Genomic DNA, 17,138 nt, shown 5'->3' with positions numbered 1-17,138 from the left:
TGAGCCATGCTGGCTCAGGAATTCTGGGAGTTGAAGTCCACAAGTCATAAAAGAGCCAAGGTTGCCTACCCCTGAACTAAGCCAGGGGTTCTCAACCTTGGCAACTTTAAGACTTGTGGACTTCAACTCCCAGAATTCCTGAGCCAGCATGGCTCAGCTTGGAAACCTCTTGCTTTCCCCTCAGCATGGCTGGCTGAGGAATTCTGGGAGTTGAAGTCCGCAAGTCTTAAAGTTGCCAAGGTTGAGAACCCCTGAACTAAGCTAAACAACATCCAACAGCTCAGAATCCATTTATTCTCACCAGCTAACTTACCTAACTTAACCTTTTCAATGTATAGAACATTCCTCCCCTGAGTTACAGCTTATTCAACTGGGAGGAATTTTTATTAGCCTAAAAGTGATAAAACCTTTCGCAAGTTCTTTGCATCAGGCCGCCATTTTCACAGCTATCTTCTCAACAGCGTAACTGTAAAACCCAGAGGGAGGAAAAGAACTTATAGTTTTCATTTGACAAAGTTCTCCTTTTTCCACTCGGAAGTGTGAAGAGCATTGGCTGTGATCCATGAGCTGTTGCACTGCTGATTTTATAAAAACACAGGGCTATGTTTTACACACACACACCCTTTAATTAAGTTTCCAAGCTACAAATAGCTCCTGACTCACAACAATTCATTTAGGGATCGTTCAAAGTTACAACAGCAATGAAAAAAAGTGACTTAGGACACATTTTTTCACACGTACCACCGATGCAGGGTCCCCCTGATCACGTGATCAAAAAATACGGACCCTTGTCAACTGGCATGTATTTATGACGGTTGCTGTGTCCCAGGTTCATGTGTTCACCTGTTGCAACCTTCTGACAAGCAAAGTCAATGGGGAAGACAGATTCACTTAATAACCGTGTTACTAACGTAACAATTGTGGCGATCCAGTTAACAACTGGAGCAAGAAAGGTCGTAAAATGTACGAACAGCCTACGTTCAGTTAACTGCTTCACTTAGCGACAGGAATTTGGGGCTCAACTGTGGTCATAGGTTGAGGACTATCTGTACTTGATTTATGTGTAGTTTTCCAGATCAACCAACAGAGTTTGGATTTTTTTTGAATGTGGCCAAATTTGGTTTTAAAAACTGTTGTAGCCAATTGTTAATTATAATTTAAGTTATGGTTCGTCACAATGTCAGCCAGATATGAGCCAGTCGTGTGCTGCAGCTGCCAAAAAAGCCAACACGGTGCTAGGCTGCATTAACAGAGGGATAGAATCAAGATCACGTGAAGTGTTAATACCACTTTACAATGCCTTGGTAAGGCCATACTTGGAATACTGAATTCAGTTTGGGTCACCACGATGTAAAAAAGATGCTGAGACTCTGGAAAGAGTACAGAGAAGAGCAGCAAAGATGATGAAGGGACTGGAGGCAAAAACATATAAAGAACAGTTGCTGGAATTGAGTATGTCTAGTTTAATGAAGAGAAGGATGAGGGGGGCCATGATAGCAGTGTTCCAGTATCTCAGGGGCTGCCCCAAAGAAGAGGGAGTCAAGCTCTTCTCCAAAGCACCTGAAGGCAGGACAAAAAGCAACAGATGGAAACTAATCAAGGAGAGAAGCAACCTAGAACTAAAGAGAAACTTCCTGACTGTGAGAACAATTAACTAGTGGAACAACCTGCCTCCAGAAGCAGTGAATGCTCCAACACTGGAGGTTTTTAAGAAGAGACTGGACAGCCATTTGTCTGAAATGGTATAGGGCAGGGGTAGGCAACCTTGGCTCTTTTATGACTCGTGGACTTAAACTCCCAGAATTCCTGAGCCAGCTATGCTATGCTATTCCTATGCTAGCTCAGGAATTCTGGGAGTTGAAGTCCACGATTCATAAAAGAGCCAAGGTTGCCTATCCCTGGTATACGGTTTCCTGCCTGAGCAGGGGGTTGGACTAGATGACCTCTAAGGTCCCTTCCAACTTTATGATGATGATGATGGTGATGATGATGATTGTTCAGACTGGGTTTGGCATTTTTGTCCATATATCGAGTCCCTTCCAGGACCTGGGTTAGGCAGATGTTGTTTAATGATGTTAAAAATATTGTCTCAGGACGTAGGCTGTTCAAACTAACATTGCCTTTTGCGGTTGATTTGGATCCTGAGGGGTTTATGTAGGCTGGTTGTAAGCCAGTGTGTCTGTTGATGGAATTGCTTGTGGGGTGCCAGACTTCGATGAACTTGTGAGCGTGACGGGTGGTAGCGTGGCCAACGATTCTTGTATTGCTCCAATCAAACTGATGCTGTTTGGTGTCAGTATGGACAAAGATTAGGGATAGCAAAGTTATACTCTTGGTAAAATGATGTCCCAGGAGTTTCGTTTGCTGCATTTACTAACAGGATGGTTGACAGATATGAGGGAAAAGTTAAACTATTATGCTTACCAACTTTGAAATAAATCCCAAAGACCTCAGTGGGATCTACTGCTGAATAAACATGTACACAGCCGAACTGTGTGCAAAAATGTTGACTTTGTACTGTGATTTTGTTTAAAATACAGTAATCCTATGAAACAGGTGCTAATTCAACTCCGAAATTAAGGCAAAATAAAACAGGGATGAGGACGCATTAAAAGTTAAGTAAGAGTAATTGCACTGTGCATAACTAGTTCAAGTATTATAACCTTATTTTGGCTTACCGGTTCCATAAGCCAAGCTGGCGATGACGTGACTGTCTCATTGATTAACGAGCTATTCACTGAAAAAAGAAAAGAAATGAAACACTTTCAACATAACCCTGTAAAAACTAATGAGGGAGAGTTGCAATTAAAATGAATCTCGCAATCCCTCCCTAAAATTAAAATCCGGTTAAGCTTTATAATCCTCTTAGGCTGCAAGTAATCGGCAGCTTCAATAATGATCCCGAATTATATACAGTAAAAAGAAGTTATTATTCCATAACTTGTGGATCTTACCATTCACCGTGGGAAATTTTTTTTTTTTAAAAAAAACACCTAATTATCTCAAATTACATTGATGCATGAATGACAATTGGGTTACAATACTTCCCCAGTGTAAATTCATCATTAGAATTCTTACATCATCCCCAGAGATCAAAGTATGTTTTTATCTACGCTGAAAAGCTGCACTGTTCAATGTTGTGCTGTGTTATGCTTTCCTTATATGTGGACTAAATAGGGTGAACAAATGGATCAGCTTCCAATTAAGAAAATGGGGTGGCATTTCCTTTTTCTCTGAGTTCAAAAGTAGAGATTGAACCATAAACGGCAGCGTTGTGGACCATAAACAGCAGCCTTGTGGACCATAAACGGCAGCGTTGTGGACTTCAGCTCCCAGAATTCCTCAACCAGCATAGCTGGCTGAGGAATTCTGGGAGCTGAAAGTCCACAAGTCTTAAAGTGGTCAAGGTTGCAGACCCCTGTTATAGAGAAAGCAAAAGCACTTTTCAGTATTTATTCCAATTGTGGGAAAACTATTTTCTTTCTTTCTTTTTTAACAACACACCATCTCAGGTCTATGTATATGATGGGGTATTTTTTTTCTTAAGATGTCAATTACTGGGTAATTACATAGCAGCTGGAAATTTTGGACACTGCAGTCTAGTGGTACCCAAAATGTATTTGATTGGGAAAGACAATTTTAGAACAGACCCAAAAATCTTACAATTTACACGCTGCAGTAATAGCAGCGGCACTTTAAATTGTGCTTATTTCATTTACCAACATACATACTCAACAAGCTACATTCTCTGTTGTGGTAAGCAGCGTTATGAGGTTATGCTAAGAACTAGGAAAAAAATAGGGTAGGGTAGGGTGGGATGGGATTGGATGGGATATAGGAGGAAGAAGAAAAAAAAAGGGAAGGGAAGGGAAGGGAAGGGAAAGGGAGGGAGGGAGGGAGGGAGGAAGGAAGGAAGGAAGGAAGGAAGGAAGGAAGGAAGGAAGGAAGGAAGGAAGGAAGGAAGGAAGGAAGGAAAAGGAAAAGAGGGAGGGAGAAGGGGAAGGGGAAGGGAAGGAGGGAGAGAGAGAGAGAGAGAGAGAGAGAGAAAGAAAGAAAGAAAGAAAGAAAGAAAGAAAGGGGGGAAGGAAGGAAGGAAGGAAAGAAGGAAGGAAGGAAGGAAGGAAGGAAGGAAGGAAGGAAGGAAGGAAGGAAAGAAGGAAGGAAGGAAGGAAGGAAAGAAGAAAGGAAGGAAGGAAGGAATATTTCAGCTTAGGGCCTTTGTGGAAAACAGAGAGAAGATATTTAAAGGATTGGTGCATTTTTATTTCCACCCTGTCTTGCTCTCTTTTGCACCATGCAATAAGATTTTGCCTCTAAAACAAAGGAAAAAGTGGAACACTTGTACAGGCCAACCCCCCCCCCACTTTACAGATATGAGCTAACTTGGCCTGTTGATCTGAAAGTCCTTCTCAGTTCCCACACATAGGAAAAGAAGAAAGAAGGAACGGAGGAAAGAATCTCCTCCTTGCACCAGGTAAAAGGTCATCTTGGACTTTTAAGGCGCGATCCACATCTCCATTTCTTGGCTGAGGGAGCCAGCATTGTCCAAAGATGCTTCCCTGGCCATGTGGCCAGCATGACTGTATACCAAAAGCGCACTGAATACTGTTACCTTCCCACCCAAGTAGTACCTATTTATCTACTCGCATTTGCATGCTTTCCAACAAGTAGGCAGGCAGGAGCTATGGCATGGGTAGACAACCTTGGCTCTTTTATGACTGGTGGACTTCAACTCCCAGAATTCCTGAGCCAGTCATGCTGAGGAGAAAGGGAGAGTTTCCAAGCTAAGCCATGCTGGCTCAGGAATTCTGGGAGTTGAAGTCCACCAGTCATAAAGCCGCCTAGGCCTAGGCCAGAGGTAGGTAACCTTGGCTCTTTTATGACTGGTGGACTTCAACTCCCAGAATTCCTGAGCCAGTCATGCTGAGGGGAAAGGGAGAGTTTCCAAGCTGAGCCATGCTGGCTCAGGAATTCTGGGAGTTGCAGTCCATGAGTCATAAAGCCGCCTAGGCCTAGGCCAGAGGTAGGTAACCTTGGCTCTTTTATGACTGGTGGACTTCAACTCCCAGAATTCCTGAGCCAGTCATGCTGAGGGGAAAGGGAGAGTTTCCAAGCTGAGCCATGCTGGCTCAGGAATTCTGGGAGTTGAAGTCCACCAGTCATAAAGCCGCCTAGGCCTAGGCCAGAGGTAGGTAACCTTGGCTCTTTTATGACTGGTGGACTTCAACTCCCAGAATTCCTGAGCCAGTCATGCTGAGGGGAAAGGGAGAGTTTCCAAGCTGAGCCATGCTGGCTCAGGAATTCTGGGAGTTGCAGTCCATGAGTCATAAAGCCGCCTAGGCCTAGGCCAGAGGTAGGTAACCTTGGCTCTTTTATGACTGGTGGACTTCAACTCCCAGAATTCCTGAGCCAGTCATGCTAAGGGGAAAGGGAGAGGTTTCCAAGCACAGCCATGCTAGCTCAGGAATTCTGGGAGTTGAAGTCCACCAGTCATGAAGGGGCCAAAGTTTCTTCCATGCTGGCTCAGGACTTCTGGGAGTTGAAATCCACGAGTCATAAAAGAGCCAAGGTTGCCTACCCCGAGCTAGGGCAAAGGACGGGAGCTCACCCTGTCGCATGGCTCTTGGATCTTAAACCCAGGCTACCAGCTTTCCAGCTGACAAGCTCAGCGTCTTTAGTCTCTGAGCCATTGTGCCCCCCCCCCCCAATTGCACCAGGACCATGTGCTAAACCTTCCACCAGGTTCCCAACAGAGCAGAATTTCACCAAACTGTGAAATTCAAGTTAAATTCAAGTGAAATCCACTACAAACGCCTCGGTTTTAAAAGCACTGCAGTGGAGAGGAAGCCAAACTTTCCTTAATGTGCGGTTAACAAAACCAACGTGGCATTACTTCTTTCTATACTGTCTCAATTCCTGGCAAATAGATGGGGAAGAAATGGAGGTAGTGACAGATTTTATCACCATAGATGGGGACTGCAGCCAAGAACTTAAAAGACGCTTGCTCCTGGGGAGGAAAGCTATGGCAAATCTAGACAGCATACTAAAAAACAGAGACATCACCCTGCCAACAAAAGTACGTATAGTCAAGGCCATGGTTTTCCCAGTTGCAATGTATGGCTGTGAAAGTTGGACCATAAGAAAGTCTGAGCACCAAAGAATGGAGGCCTTTGAACTATGGTGCTGGAGAAGAGTCCTGCGAGCCCCTTGGACTGCAAGGCGATCCAACCGGTCAGTCCTAGAGGAGATCAACCCTGACTGCTCTTTAGAAGGCCAGATCCTGAAGTGGAAACTCAAGTCCTTTGGCCACCTAATGAGAAGGAAGGACTCCCTGGAGAAGAGCCTAATGCTGGGAAAGATGGAGGGCAATAGAAGAAGGGGACGACAGAGAATGAGGTGGCTGGATGGAGTCACGGAAGCAACAAATACTGTCTTTAAACCAGCAACTAGGCGACCTCAACAGTAAATTCCCATGAAAGAGCCTGAGGGAGGAGGCTGTAAATCTTTTCTTTAAGAGGCAGCTAGACCGCTCCCCTCTTTCCACCCAGCCACAAACAACCGGTTAATCATTGTGGACTAACGAACAGCAGGAGACCCAGTAATTCAATCACAAAATCTGGCAACTTCACGGTGGTTGGAGCCAGCATCTTTTCAACGGAAGAATTTCAGGCTGTTTGCAACATCTGTCAAAAGACCAGTAAGGCTAATTACTGGGATACAGGTGCCAGCCACGTGTGCGTTGTGTAAGGGAACTCAAAAATACGAAAAAAACTGCTGTGGAGCCTGACGAAAAGGGAACAAACAGATGGAATTTGAAACTCTTCTAATTTCAACAGCCAAACAGCTGACATGGACTATAAAAAAAAACTAAGCATGGAGTAAAGGAGTCTCAGCTGTAATTACTTGCAAGTAATTACTGCAAGTAATTACTTACAACTATTCGATTAGTGACCGTTCAAAGTTACACAGGCACCGAAAACAGTGACCTATGACCGTTTTTCACACTTACGACCGTTGCAGCATCCCCATGGCCTCGTGATCAAAATTCAAACACTTGGCAACTGGTTTGTACTTATGACAGTTGCAGTGTCCTGGGGCCATGTGATCACATTCTGTGACCTTCTGACTAGCAAGGTCAACGGGGGGGGGAGCCAGATTCACTATTACTGTTTTAACAGCGATTCGCTTAAGAACGACAGCAAAAAAATGGAGCAAAACTCACTTAACAACTGGAAATTTTGAGCTCAGTTGTGGCCATTAAGTTGAGGACTACCTATGCACTGAAGTTTTCCACAACAGTGCCTGCAAATTTTTTTTTTTGAACCATGGTTGGTATTAGTTTTTCGGAAGCTTGCTCAAAAAATAAAGAAGTAAGTAGAGATAGAACAGAAACACAATTGGATTTTTTTTTAAAAAAGTAAATAAATCTTATTTAAATCTAAATGAATTTAAATCTTCATTATTTGAATATGATTATTAAAAGTACACCCCATTTATTTATTTATTTATTCTTTTTATGACTCTTGTAATCCTTTAATTCTGGGTAGGATCAGAGAAACTGGGATGAAGTTGAGCGTTTACTGGCTGGATACCCTTCCTGACACCTACAAGGAGTTCGCAGCAGATATTTTCTCTTTGCGCCCTGAGAGAGAAACATCTGCTCCTATCTAGGGTTGAACTCTCAACCTTCTGAGTGGGAGGCAAGCGTCTTCACCACTAGGCCACCCTGCCACCCCACCCCACTGAAGACCACGTTAAACTTTGCAATTTGGTAGCAATTTTTGGAGGGCTTCTGGGAGGCATGTCGTAGACCTTTGGGCTCCAGGATATACTGCCTGGTTGTAGATCAATGAAATTTTGGAAGCCAATGTTGAAACCGTAGAAAAAGTATACAGAGGAGCAACAAAGTTTATAAATTTGGAGATTAAACGGTAAGGATGAATGGTCAAGGGAATTAGGGAACTATCGAAGAGGAGGTTTGGGGTGACAGGGTAGCTATCTTCAGGTACTTGAGGGGCTGTCACAGAAAAGGGGGGGCAGAGATTTATTCTTCAAAGCACCTGAGGACAGGCTAAAAAGAAAAAGGTGGAAGATCGTTAAAGAGAAATATAACCTAGAACAGGGGTAGGCAACCTTGGCTCTTTTATAACTTGTGGACTTCAACTCCCAGAATTCCTGAGCCAGCCATGCTGAGGGGAAAGGGAGAGATTTCCAAACTGAACCATGCTGGCTCAGGAATTCTGGGAGTTGAAGTCCACGAGTCATAAAGCGGCCTAGGCCTAGGCCAAAGGTAGGTAACCTTGGCTCTTTTATGACTTTGTGATTTGCTGCTCAAAGCAAGAAGCTAAAAACACCAGCCTGAAGATGACGAATGTGACTTCGTCGAAACGTTGCCAAGACACTTCCAATTTTACGCGGGAGAAAACCCGAACAACCAAAGACCTATATACAAATACCCGCGAAAACCTCAGAAAAATATATATATATATATATATATATATATATATATATATATATATATATATATATACACACACATATACATATACATATTGCTCCTCGAAGCACGAAGCTGAAAACACCAGCCTGAAGATGACGAATGGGACTTTGTTGAAACGTCGCCAAGACACTTCCAATTTTACGCGGGAGAAAACCCAAATAACCAAAGACCTACATACAAATACCCGCGAAAACCTCAGAAAACACACACACACACATATATATACACACACACACACACACACACCACACACACATACACATATATCCTTAATGGTAACATCGTAAAATCACTGAATAGTGGAGCTAGACAAGGTCATTAAGTCAGGGCCAAGAATCCAAATTAAAATATTCCCAGCAGGTAGCAGTCACTTGAATACATCCAGCATTGGGGAGATCATCTCTGTGGAACTGGTAATAATAATAAAGTTGGAAGGGACCTTGGAGGTCATCTATTCCAGCCCCCTGCTCAGACAGGGAACCCTATACCATTTCTGACAAATGGCTGTCCAGTCTTTTCTTAATAACTTCCAGTGTTGGAGCATTCACCGCTTCTGGAAGCAGGTTGTTCCACTGGTTAACTGTTCTCACTGTCAGGAAGTTTCTCCTTAGTTCTAGGTTGCTTCTCTCCTTGGTTAGTTTCCATCCGTTGCTTCTTGTCCTGCCTTCAGGTGCTTTGGAGAATAGCTTGACTCCCTCTTCTTTGGGGCAGCCCCTGAGATATTGGAACACTGGTTTGAATGATATATTTCAGCATATCAGCAGGATATGAGAGATGGCTTCAAAGGGGTCCCACATCATTCTGCTGGAGTAATCAAGGCCCAGAGTTCGCAAATAGTTCCAACAGGGAATACGGACCCTGGTAAAATGTATTTTTAGGTATTCTGGTTAGGATTGTATATTGGGAGTGCTTCTGACACACTAAAAGCAGCTTGGTGTGCTCAGTGTTATAAAGGTAAAGGTTTTCCTTTTCCAGTCATATCTGATTCTAGGTTTCTTGGCCAATGGAGCCAGCATTGTCCGAAGATGCTTCTGTAGTCATATGGCCAGCCTGACTATACGCCAAGGTGCATGGAACCCCGTTATCTTCCCACCGAAATGGTACCTATTTATCTACTCACATTTGCACGCTACTCGCATTTGCATGCTAGGTGGACAGGAGCTGAGGCAAGCAATGGGAGCTCACCTTCTCTCAAGGCGCTCGGGTCTTGAACATGGGCTGTCAGCTATCCAGCTGACAAGCTTTAACCACTGAAGCCCTGCCTAGTATTATACATTCAAGCAAAACTTCTTCCTCTAAGACATGGATGTCAAATTCAATTTCATTGATGGCCGCATCAGCATTGCGGTTGCCCTTGGGGGGCCGGATGGGTGTGGCCAGGTGGGTGTGGCTACTGGATGGGTGTGGCCATCTCTACATCGTTCACGTCAAGGGTGCCTGTGGGGGCCTGGGCAGGAGTGGGACAGATCTGAGGGTCTCTGGCAGAAGGGGGTGGGACCGGAGCAAGTGCCAAGGCATGGTCCATTTCTTCATTCCCCACAAAGGGTGACACCTCCCCAGCATGCACCCAGGAGGCGGGGCTGACACGGCAGGGCCTGGTTCCTCGCTGTTTCCAGACGGCCTTGTGGAGCTAAGACTGAATGTGTTTCAGCATAGATGGCCACCACAAAATTGTACATTGGCTCCTGGCTGGCCTGGGCCAGGCTAAGGCAGTGGGGACCGTTCCCTCACTGTTTCCAGAATAGCTTTGCGGGCCACATGAAACTACTTTGCGGGCCGCATCCGGCCCCCGGGCCTTGTGTTTGACATGTCTGCTCAAAGAATTCACCAACAGTTAAGGTTTTTTTTTTTCCCCAGTCTTGTTCCACTTCAGACTTCTTGTTTGAACGTAATAGACTGGAAATGGCATCTAGACCTCTATTCTCAACCCAATTTGAGCATGTGTTAAGACATATTTGACACAAGGGTCTCAAGTCCCCAATTCTGCATTCCTAAATAGAGTGAAGATACAAGCCTACAATCAGCAATTCCGGGGTATATAGTGGTTGGGAACTCACCTAAGGGACTCTTATCCTCTGCCTACAGTCTGTTGGCTTTTCACAAGGTCACAAATTCTTCTGAAAACCTTCAAAACGAGATGCTGGTGATGTTTCTACTCCATCCCTAAATTGGGATTGTCTCTTAACTCTTTTTCTTTCCATGGGAAGAGAAAATGAATGAAATATACTCTTCAAAAAGACTTATCAAGAAAAAAAAAATCCCGAGGTGGTATGTAATTTATAATTCCCGCTTGATGGACACCAATAGAGTAGACACTGTGAAGTTAGATTAGAAATGGAATCCATCCTGGATGGTCCAAGCCAGGGGTCGGCAACCTTGGCTCTTTTATGACTCATGGACTTCAACTCCCAGAATTCCTGAGCCAGCATGGGGGAAACTTTGGCCCCTTCATGACTCATGGACTTCAACTCCCAGAATTCCTGAGCCAGCATGGCTCAGCTTGGAAACTCTCCCTTTCCCCTCAGCGTGGCTGGCTCAGGAATTCTGGGAGTTGAAGTCCACGAGTCAAAAAGAGCCAAGGTTGCCTACCCCTGGTCAAAGCAGTGGTGGGACTGAGCTGGTTCGCACCACTTCGGCAGAACCGGTAGCTAATTTTTTGTTGCTCAGGCCCAGAATGGATTTCCGGAAGTGGCATCCACACAGAGAACCTGTTGTTCCCGTATTTGAATCCCACCAGTGGGTCACAGCAATGTGTGGCCCAGCTGAGAAACCCCAGAATAATCTGGAAGCAACTCACACATCTGAAAGCAACCAAGCCAGGAAAAGCTGGGATTCAACTAAGAGTTTATAACAATCTTTTCAATTCCTCTTCTGGGTCTACAAGTTCACTAGGAGACACCCCAAAATGATATACTCAATAGCGAGCACTGGTGAGAAGCCCTTCTACATCTTCCTGAAGTCATTTGGAAGATTGAACGTGCGACCTTCATATTTAATGCCTATGTCAAGGTTCCAACTGATGAACCCAATGAAGTAAGCATAGCTGAGGCCATGCAATCTCTAATGCAAAACTTTATTGAGCACATCATTTCGGCACAGAGGAAAGGAAAACCAGCTCTGGTTAACTGGCGCCAAAATCAGTATATTCAAGTATAGAGCAGTGATGGCGAACCTTTTAGACACCGAGTGCCCAAAAACCGCCCCTCCCACCCCCGCTCCGCCCTGCCCTGACCGCTCCACCCCTGCCCTGCCCCCACCTACCTTGCCCTGCCATGCCCGCTACGCCCGCCCCTGCTCCCCCACCGCCCCACTTGCCCACAGGGCGACCTACCGCCTCCATGGCCTACCGCAGATCGCCCAGCCAGCCCTGCAGCGCCCTGGTGGCCATGCCCTCTGCCCACGCCTTGCAGCATCATCTGCGCACGATGGGGTGCAAAGGCGGAGTATTGTCCCTGCTGCCCAGCTGCCATGCGCTGTTCCATGCGGGCCACGCCCAGAGGCAACTCTGCTCCAGAGGGGCTGCTGGTGAGGAGGGGGCCACGGGGGTAGGCAGGGCAGGGGCGACAGCACGCGTGCCCACAGAGAGGGCTCTGCATGCCGCCTCTGGCACACGTGCCATAGGTTCGGCACCACTGGTATAGAGTCTCCCTTTAGTGCAGGTCACATTGTCCAATGAAGCATCCGACAAGTTATTATGAGAGAGTGTTTCAGTTCTTAGTAAACAACATTTGAGCGACTTTAGTGCTCACAGCTTGGCAGTCCGATGTCTGAAGCCTGCATTCCATTCTTCCCTCCCCTCTCTCCACCGCCACCACCCCCCCCCCCCGAATTTTTAGGCAAGTTAAGAAGCAGTAATGGATGCCACAGCATAGTTATTCTTTGCAGCTTGACAGCATAATTGACAAGCATCCAGCAACGGTCAACTCGGGCAAACAGGTAAGGTTCACCGGCTCATCTTCCTTTTTGGCATGGCACCAGATACTCAAGCTTGTTTTACCTGTGCCAAAATCTGACTCACTTCCCCTTAAACAGCAATCATCAGATCACCTGTGCAGCGTTATTTAGCTTTTTGTAGCCCTATATTTTTTTTAATCGTAAGGTTCATTTTAATGCAAAGAAGACGCTACCTCCTATGCCATCTTCACCTGTGGATTTTTAAAATTGTAAATATTTTACGGATATGCCGGGGAGAACAGGTGTCCTCTGGATTGCTATGACTTCAACTCCCACAATCCCCAGCCACCTCTCTTTTTTTTTTCCTCAGCAGAGACCACAAACTATTCATCCAATCGCGGCCTCTGAATTACAATATCTCAAATCTCTATCGTGAGACATTAAACAGCAATTTTCTTACAAGAGGTCCATGGCTTATTTTAGACAGTTTTAGAATTTAGAATAGAATAGAGAACAGAATAAACAGAGAATAGAATAGAATAGAATAGAATAGAATAGAATGGAATGGAATGGAATGGAATGGAATGGAATGGAATGGAATGGAATGGAATGGAATGGAATGGAATAGAATAGAATAGGACTAGATTAGACTAGACTAGAGCTGGAAGGGACCTTGGAGGTCTTCTAGTCCAACCCCCTGTTCAAGCAGGAGAACCTATACCATTTCAGAAAAATGGTTGTCCAGATTCTTCTTAAAAACCTCCAGTGTTGGAGCATTCACCACTTCTGGAGACAGGTTGTTGCACTGGTTAATTGTTCTAACTGTCAGGAAGTTTCTCCTTAGTTCTAGGTTGCTTCTCTCCTTGATTAGTTTCCATCCACTGCTTCTTGTCCTGCCTTCCGGCGCATTGGAGAATCACTTGATTCCCTCTTCTGTGTAGCAATCCCAGTTTATTCCAGGCCACAGGTGTGCGACTAATGAAGCTCTGACATCACTGTAGTGGTTGGTGCCAAAATGTACAGCCCATTTCTCGGGGGTACAAAGATTTCACTTTGCCCATTTAAATATCCCAGATGGGAGTAACAATCATCAGAAAATGGTGGTGAAGGGGTGAATGGTTATCTTAAGCCATTACATTTCCCCCCCCCAAAAAAAAGTAACAGAAGGTTGAAAAAGCTGATCCTCCACTTGAAAAAATTGTCTACCTTATAACTCAGGGTTGAACTGTGGAGTTCTTGGTGCTCTCGGAGATCGTTTGCTTGCAAACGTTTTACGACCCAACTAGGTAACATCATCAATGTGAGAGTGTGGGGTTGATCCTTCCCACTTCAGGAATAATCTAGAACAGTGTTTTTTTTCAAAATTGGCAACTTATCCCATGCAAGCTGGGGAATTCTGGCAGCTGAAATTCACACATTGTAAGAGTTTGCCAAGGTTGAAAAAAAGACTGTTAAGATAACCTTTATTGCCATTTTTATACTGTGGGCACAATGGCACACATCAAAAATGAAATTTAGCTGCCCGCTCTCAAAGTGAAACACATACATGACACACACCTAAACATACTATGAACAACATAGTAATTCCAATAGCCTTTCAAATTCTGCAATCCTAGGACGGCATATTCGAAATTTGAATTGGTGCGCAGGTGGCTGGAGAATCCTGGAAGCTGAAATCTACACTTCTTGAAGTTGGCAAGTTTGGAAGACATTGCTCTAGAACAGGAGTGTCAAATTGCCGGCCTGCGGGCCAGACAGACGCATCACGCAGAAGCCGTGCCCACCCCATTGCCGGCAATGCCAAAACAGTCCCGATACGTCGCGTGACATCACGAGTTTGACATGTCTGCTCCAGAAGCTACGTAAGAGGCTTGGAGAGACTCAAACGGTGGACAACTATTTCCACTGAAGCAGGTACAGCAAGTAAAGACCACACTTGTTAAAAATGATGGAACATCCCAGCTGGAGCAAGGATGTGCTCAGCTCACCTTGAATACTCAAGGCCACAATTAGTTACTGGAGGTAAAATTCACCCTCCTGGTCCTACAAATGGAATCTAATGGAATAAGGATGAAAATGTGGTATCTGAAACTTTCATCTGGAGCAGTGGTTCTCAACCTTTTTAATGCCGTGACCCCCAACCGGTCGTAAGTCGAGGACTACTCAACCGGTCGTAAGTCGAGGACTACTCAATTAGTGCAGCATCGTTTGCAGAATGGGACTTTTGGCGGGCTCAGCAGGGCAGAGACAACCTGGACAATTCCTATTGGCTTTTGAAAGCCAATAGAATTAGACTCTATTCAAGAGAATCTATTCTATTAGCTTTCAAAAGCCAATAGAATAAAAGGGAGTAGCACAGCTAAGAAAAAGGGGGGGGAATGGCGGACTGCGTTGTTTGGCGACCCCCGTGAAATGGTTGTTCGACCCCAAATGGGGTCCCAACCCACAGATTGAGAACCACTGATGACAGCCTGGGACTTCAAAACAGGGAAGCGAGAGTCCACGTTTTGTTAGATTCTAACAAAACGTGGACTCTCGCTTCCCTGTTTTGAAGTCCCAGGCTGTCATCAGTGGTTCTCAACCTGTGGGTCGGGACCCCATTTGGGGTCAAATGACCATTTCACGGTGGTCGCCAAACCACGCTGTCCGCCATTTTTTTCCCTTTTCCCTAGCTGTCCTACTCCCTCTTATTGGTGGCCACACCCACTTGGGGGTCACCACAACATGGGGAACTGTATTATGGGGTCACGGCATTAGAAAGGTTGAGAACCATTGTGTTAGAATTTAATACAATAATGATTTATTAAGAATTCACCCTTCAAACAAAGCAACAAAGTTTACCCCTTACCTGGATCTGGTGGTGCGCAGGTACAGGAATACAGCGTAATATCGTTCACTTTGAAGTGGGAATTGATGGGGTAATAATCGGCTAGTTTGATCATCTTCTTGAAGGCATCGTAGATGAAGATGAAGCTAATCAGAGAGGAGAAGCCTTCTTCTGTGAACCGGGTGAAGTACTGAACTAAAAAGCTAGCATCGGTAGCAACCAAGATCAGACACAGGAAGGCTGACCACAAGCCAATCCAGAGACGGAACTCGAGATAATCAAAGTTGTTGTCTCTGCAAATGAAGAAGTCAAGTGAGATTGAAAAATAAGAAAATATAAGAGGGGGAAATAGCATGTTGTTGTTGTTAGTTGCGAAGTCGTGTCTGACCCACCGCGACCCCATGGACAACGTTCCTCCAGGCTTTCCTGTCCTCTGCCATCTTCTGGAGTCCATTTAAGTTCACACCTACTGCTTCAGTGACTCCATCCAACCACCTCCTTCTCCGTCGTCCCCTTCTTCTATTGCCCTCCATCTTTCCCAGCATTAGGCCCTTCTCCAGGGAGTCCTTCCTTCTCATTAGGTGGCCAAAGGACTTGAGTTTCAACTTCAGGATATGGCCTTCTAAAGAGCAGTCAGGTTGATCTCCTCTAGGACTGACTGGTTTGATCGCCTTGCAGTCCAGAGGACTCGCAGGCATCTTCTCCAGCACCAGAGTTCAAAGGCCTCCATTCTTTGGCCTTTAGCATACACCTATTTAAATGGTATACAGGTAGCCCTTGACATACAATCTTTCGTTTAGTGACCGAATTTACAATGGCACTGAAAAAAGTGACCTATGACCGTTTTTCACACGTCTGACTACTGCAACATCCCCTTGATTACGTGATCAAAATTTGGATATTGGCAACCGGCTCATATTTATGACGGTTGCTGAGTCGCCCGGGGCTATGTTGCGGCATCCCCATGCTTATGCGATCAAAATTCAGATGCTTGGCAACTGGCTCAAATTTATCCCAAAGGTGCTTTTTCAAGAGGCAACTGGACGTCCTTTGTTTTTCCTTGAAGACGTTTCCCTTCTCATTCAAGAAGCTTCTTCAGTTCTGACTGAAGAAGCTTCTTGGATGAGAAGGGAAACGTCTTCAAGGAAAAACAAAGACGTTTGCCTTTGGGACAAACCATGACCTGGATGACTGAGAATCTCCATAGACATTTGGCTCATATTTATGACGGTCGCAGTGTCCTGGGGTCATGTGATCCCCTTTTGAACAGGTCGGCACCCTGCGGCTCCAGAGCCCTGAAGCCAGTTTGCCAGGTGAGCAGAAGATCGGAGAGAGGGAGAGAAAGAGAGAGAAGAAGAGAGAGAGAAAAAGAGAGAGAAAGAGAGAGGGGGAGAGAGAGGGAGAAAAAGAGAAAGGGAGAGAGAGGGAGGAGGGGGGAGAGGAAGGAAAGAGAGAGAGAGTGATAGAGAGAGGGGGAGAGGGAGAGGAAAGAGAGAGAGGGAAGGAGAGAGAAAGAGAAAGAGAGAGGGAAAGGAGAGAGAGGGGGAGAGAGAAAGAGAGAGAGGAAGAGAGAGAAAAAGAGAGGGGGGAGGGAGAGGACAGAAAGAGAGAGAGGGAGAGAAAGAGAAAGGGAGAAAGAAGGAGAGGGGGAGAGGAAAGAGAGATGGGGGAGAGAGAGAGAGGAAAGAGAGAGAGAGAGAAAGAGAGAGAGAGAGAACTCACGCACAGCAGCCTCTATTTCTTTTTAATTAAACTCTTCAATCAAGCTCCCCACCCCTTGCGTGCACGCTCAAGTTTTGCGGCTCCCGATGTTTTCTTTTCTCCGGGAAAGGGGTCCAAGTGGCTCTTTGAGTGTTTAAGGTTGCTGACCCCTGGTCAATGGGGAAGCCAGATTCGCTTTACAACCAAGTTAATCGC

At 45.4% G+C, this 17,138-nt stretch overlaps 1 protein-coding gene across 3 annotated transcripts in view; it reads right to left on the bottom strand.

The window, feature by feature from the left end:
* SLC4A4 (solute carrier family 4 member 4) overlaps positions 1-17,138 on the bottom strand; it is a 199,549-nt gene that overhangs the window by 36,590 nt on the left and 145,821 nt on the right. For all 3 annotated transcript variants that reach the window (XM_039350339.1, XM_039350340.1, XM_039350341.1), the window contains 2 exons: positions 15,243-15,514; positions 2,679-2,737 (listed from right to left, as the gene is read on the bottom strand). In XM_039350339.1, the coding sequence (XP_039206273.1) occupies positions 2,679-2,737; positions 15,243-15,514 (331 nt within the window). The remainder of the gene's footprint in view (positions 1-2,678; positions 2,738-15,242; positions 15,515-17,138) is intronic.

Source organism: Crotalus tigris, unplaced genomic scaffold (assembly GCF_016545835.1).
Source record: "Crotalus tigris isolate CLP2741 ecotype Arizona unplaced genomic scaffold, ASM1654583v1 scf7180000018322.853269, whole genome shotgun sequence".
NCBI classification, from domain to species: domain Eukaryota; kingdom Metazoa; phylum Chordata; class Lepidosauria; order Squamata; family Viperidae; genus Crotalus; species Crotalus tigris.
The sequence above is the reverse complement of the archived record's forward strand: the minus strand, read 5'-3'. Positions and strand labels throughout refer to the sequence as shown.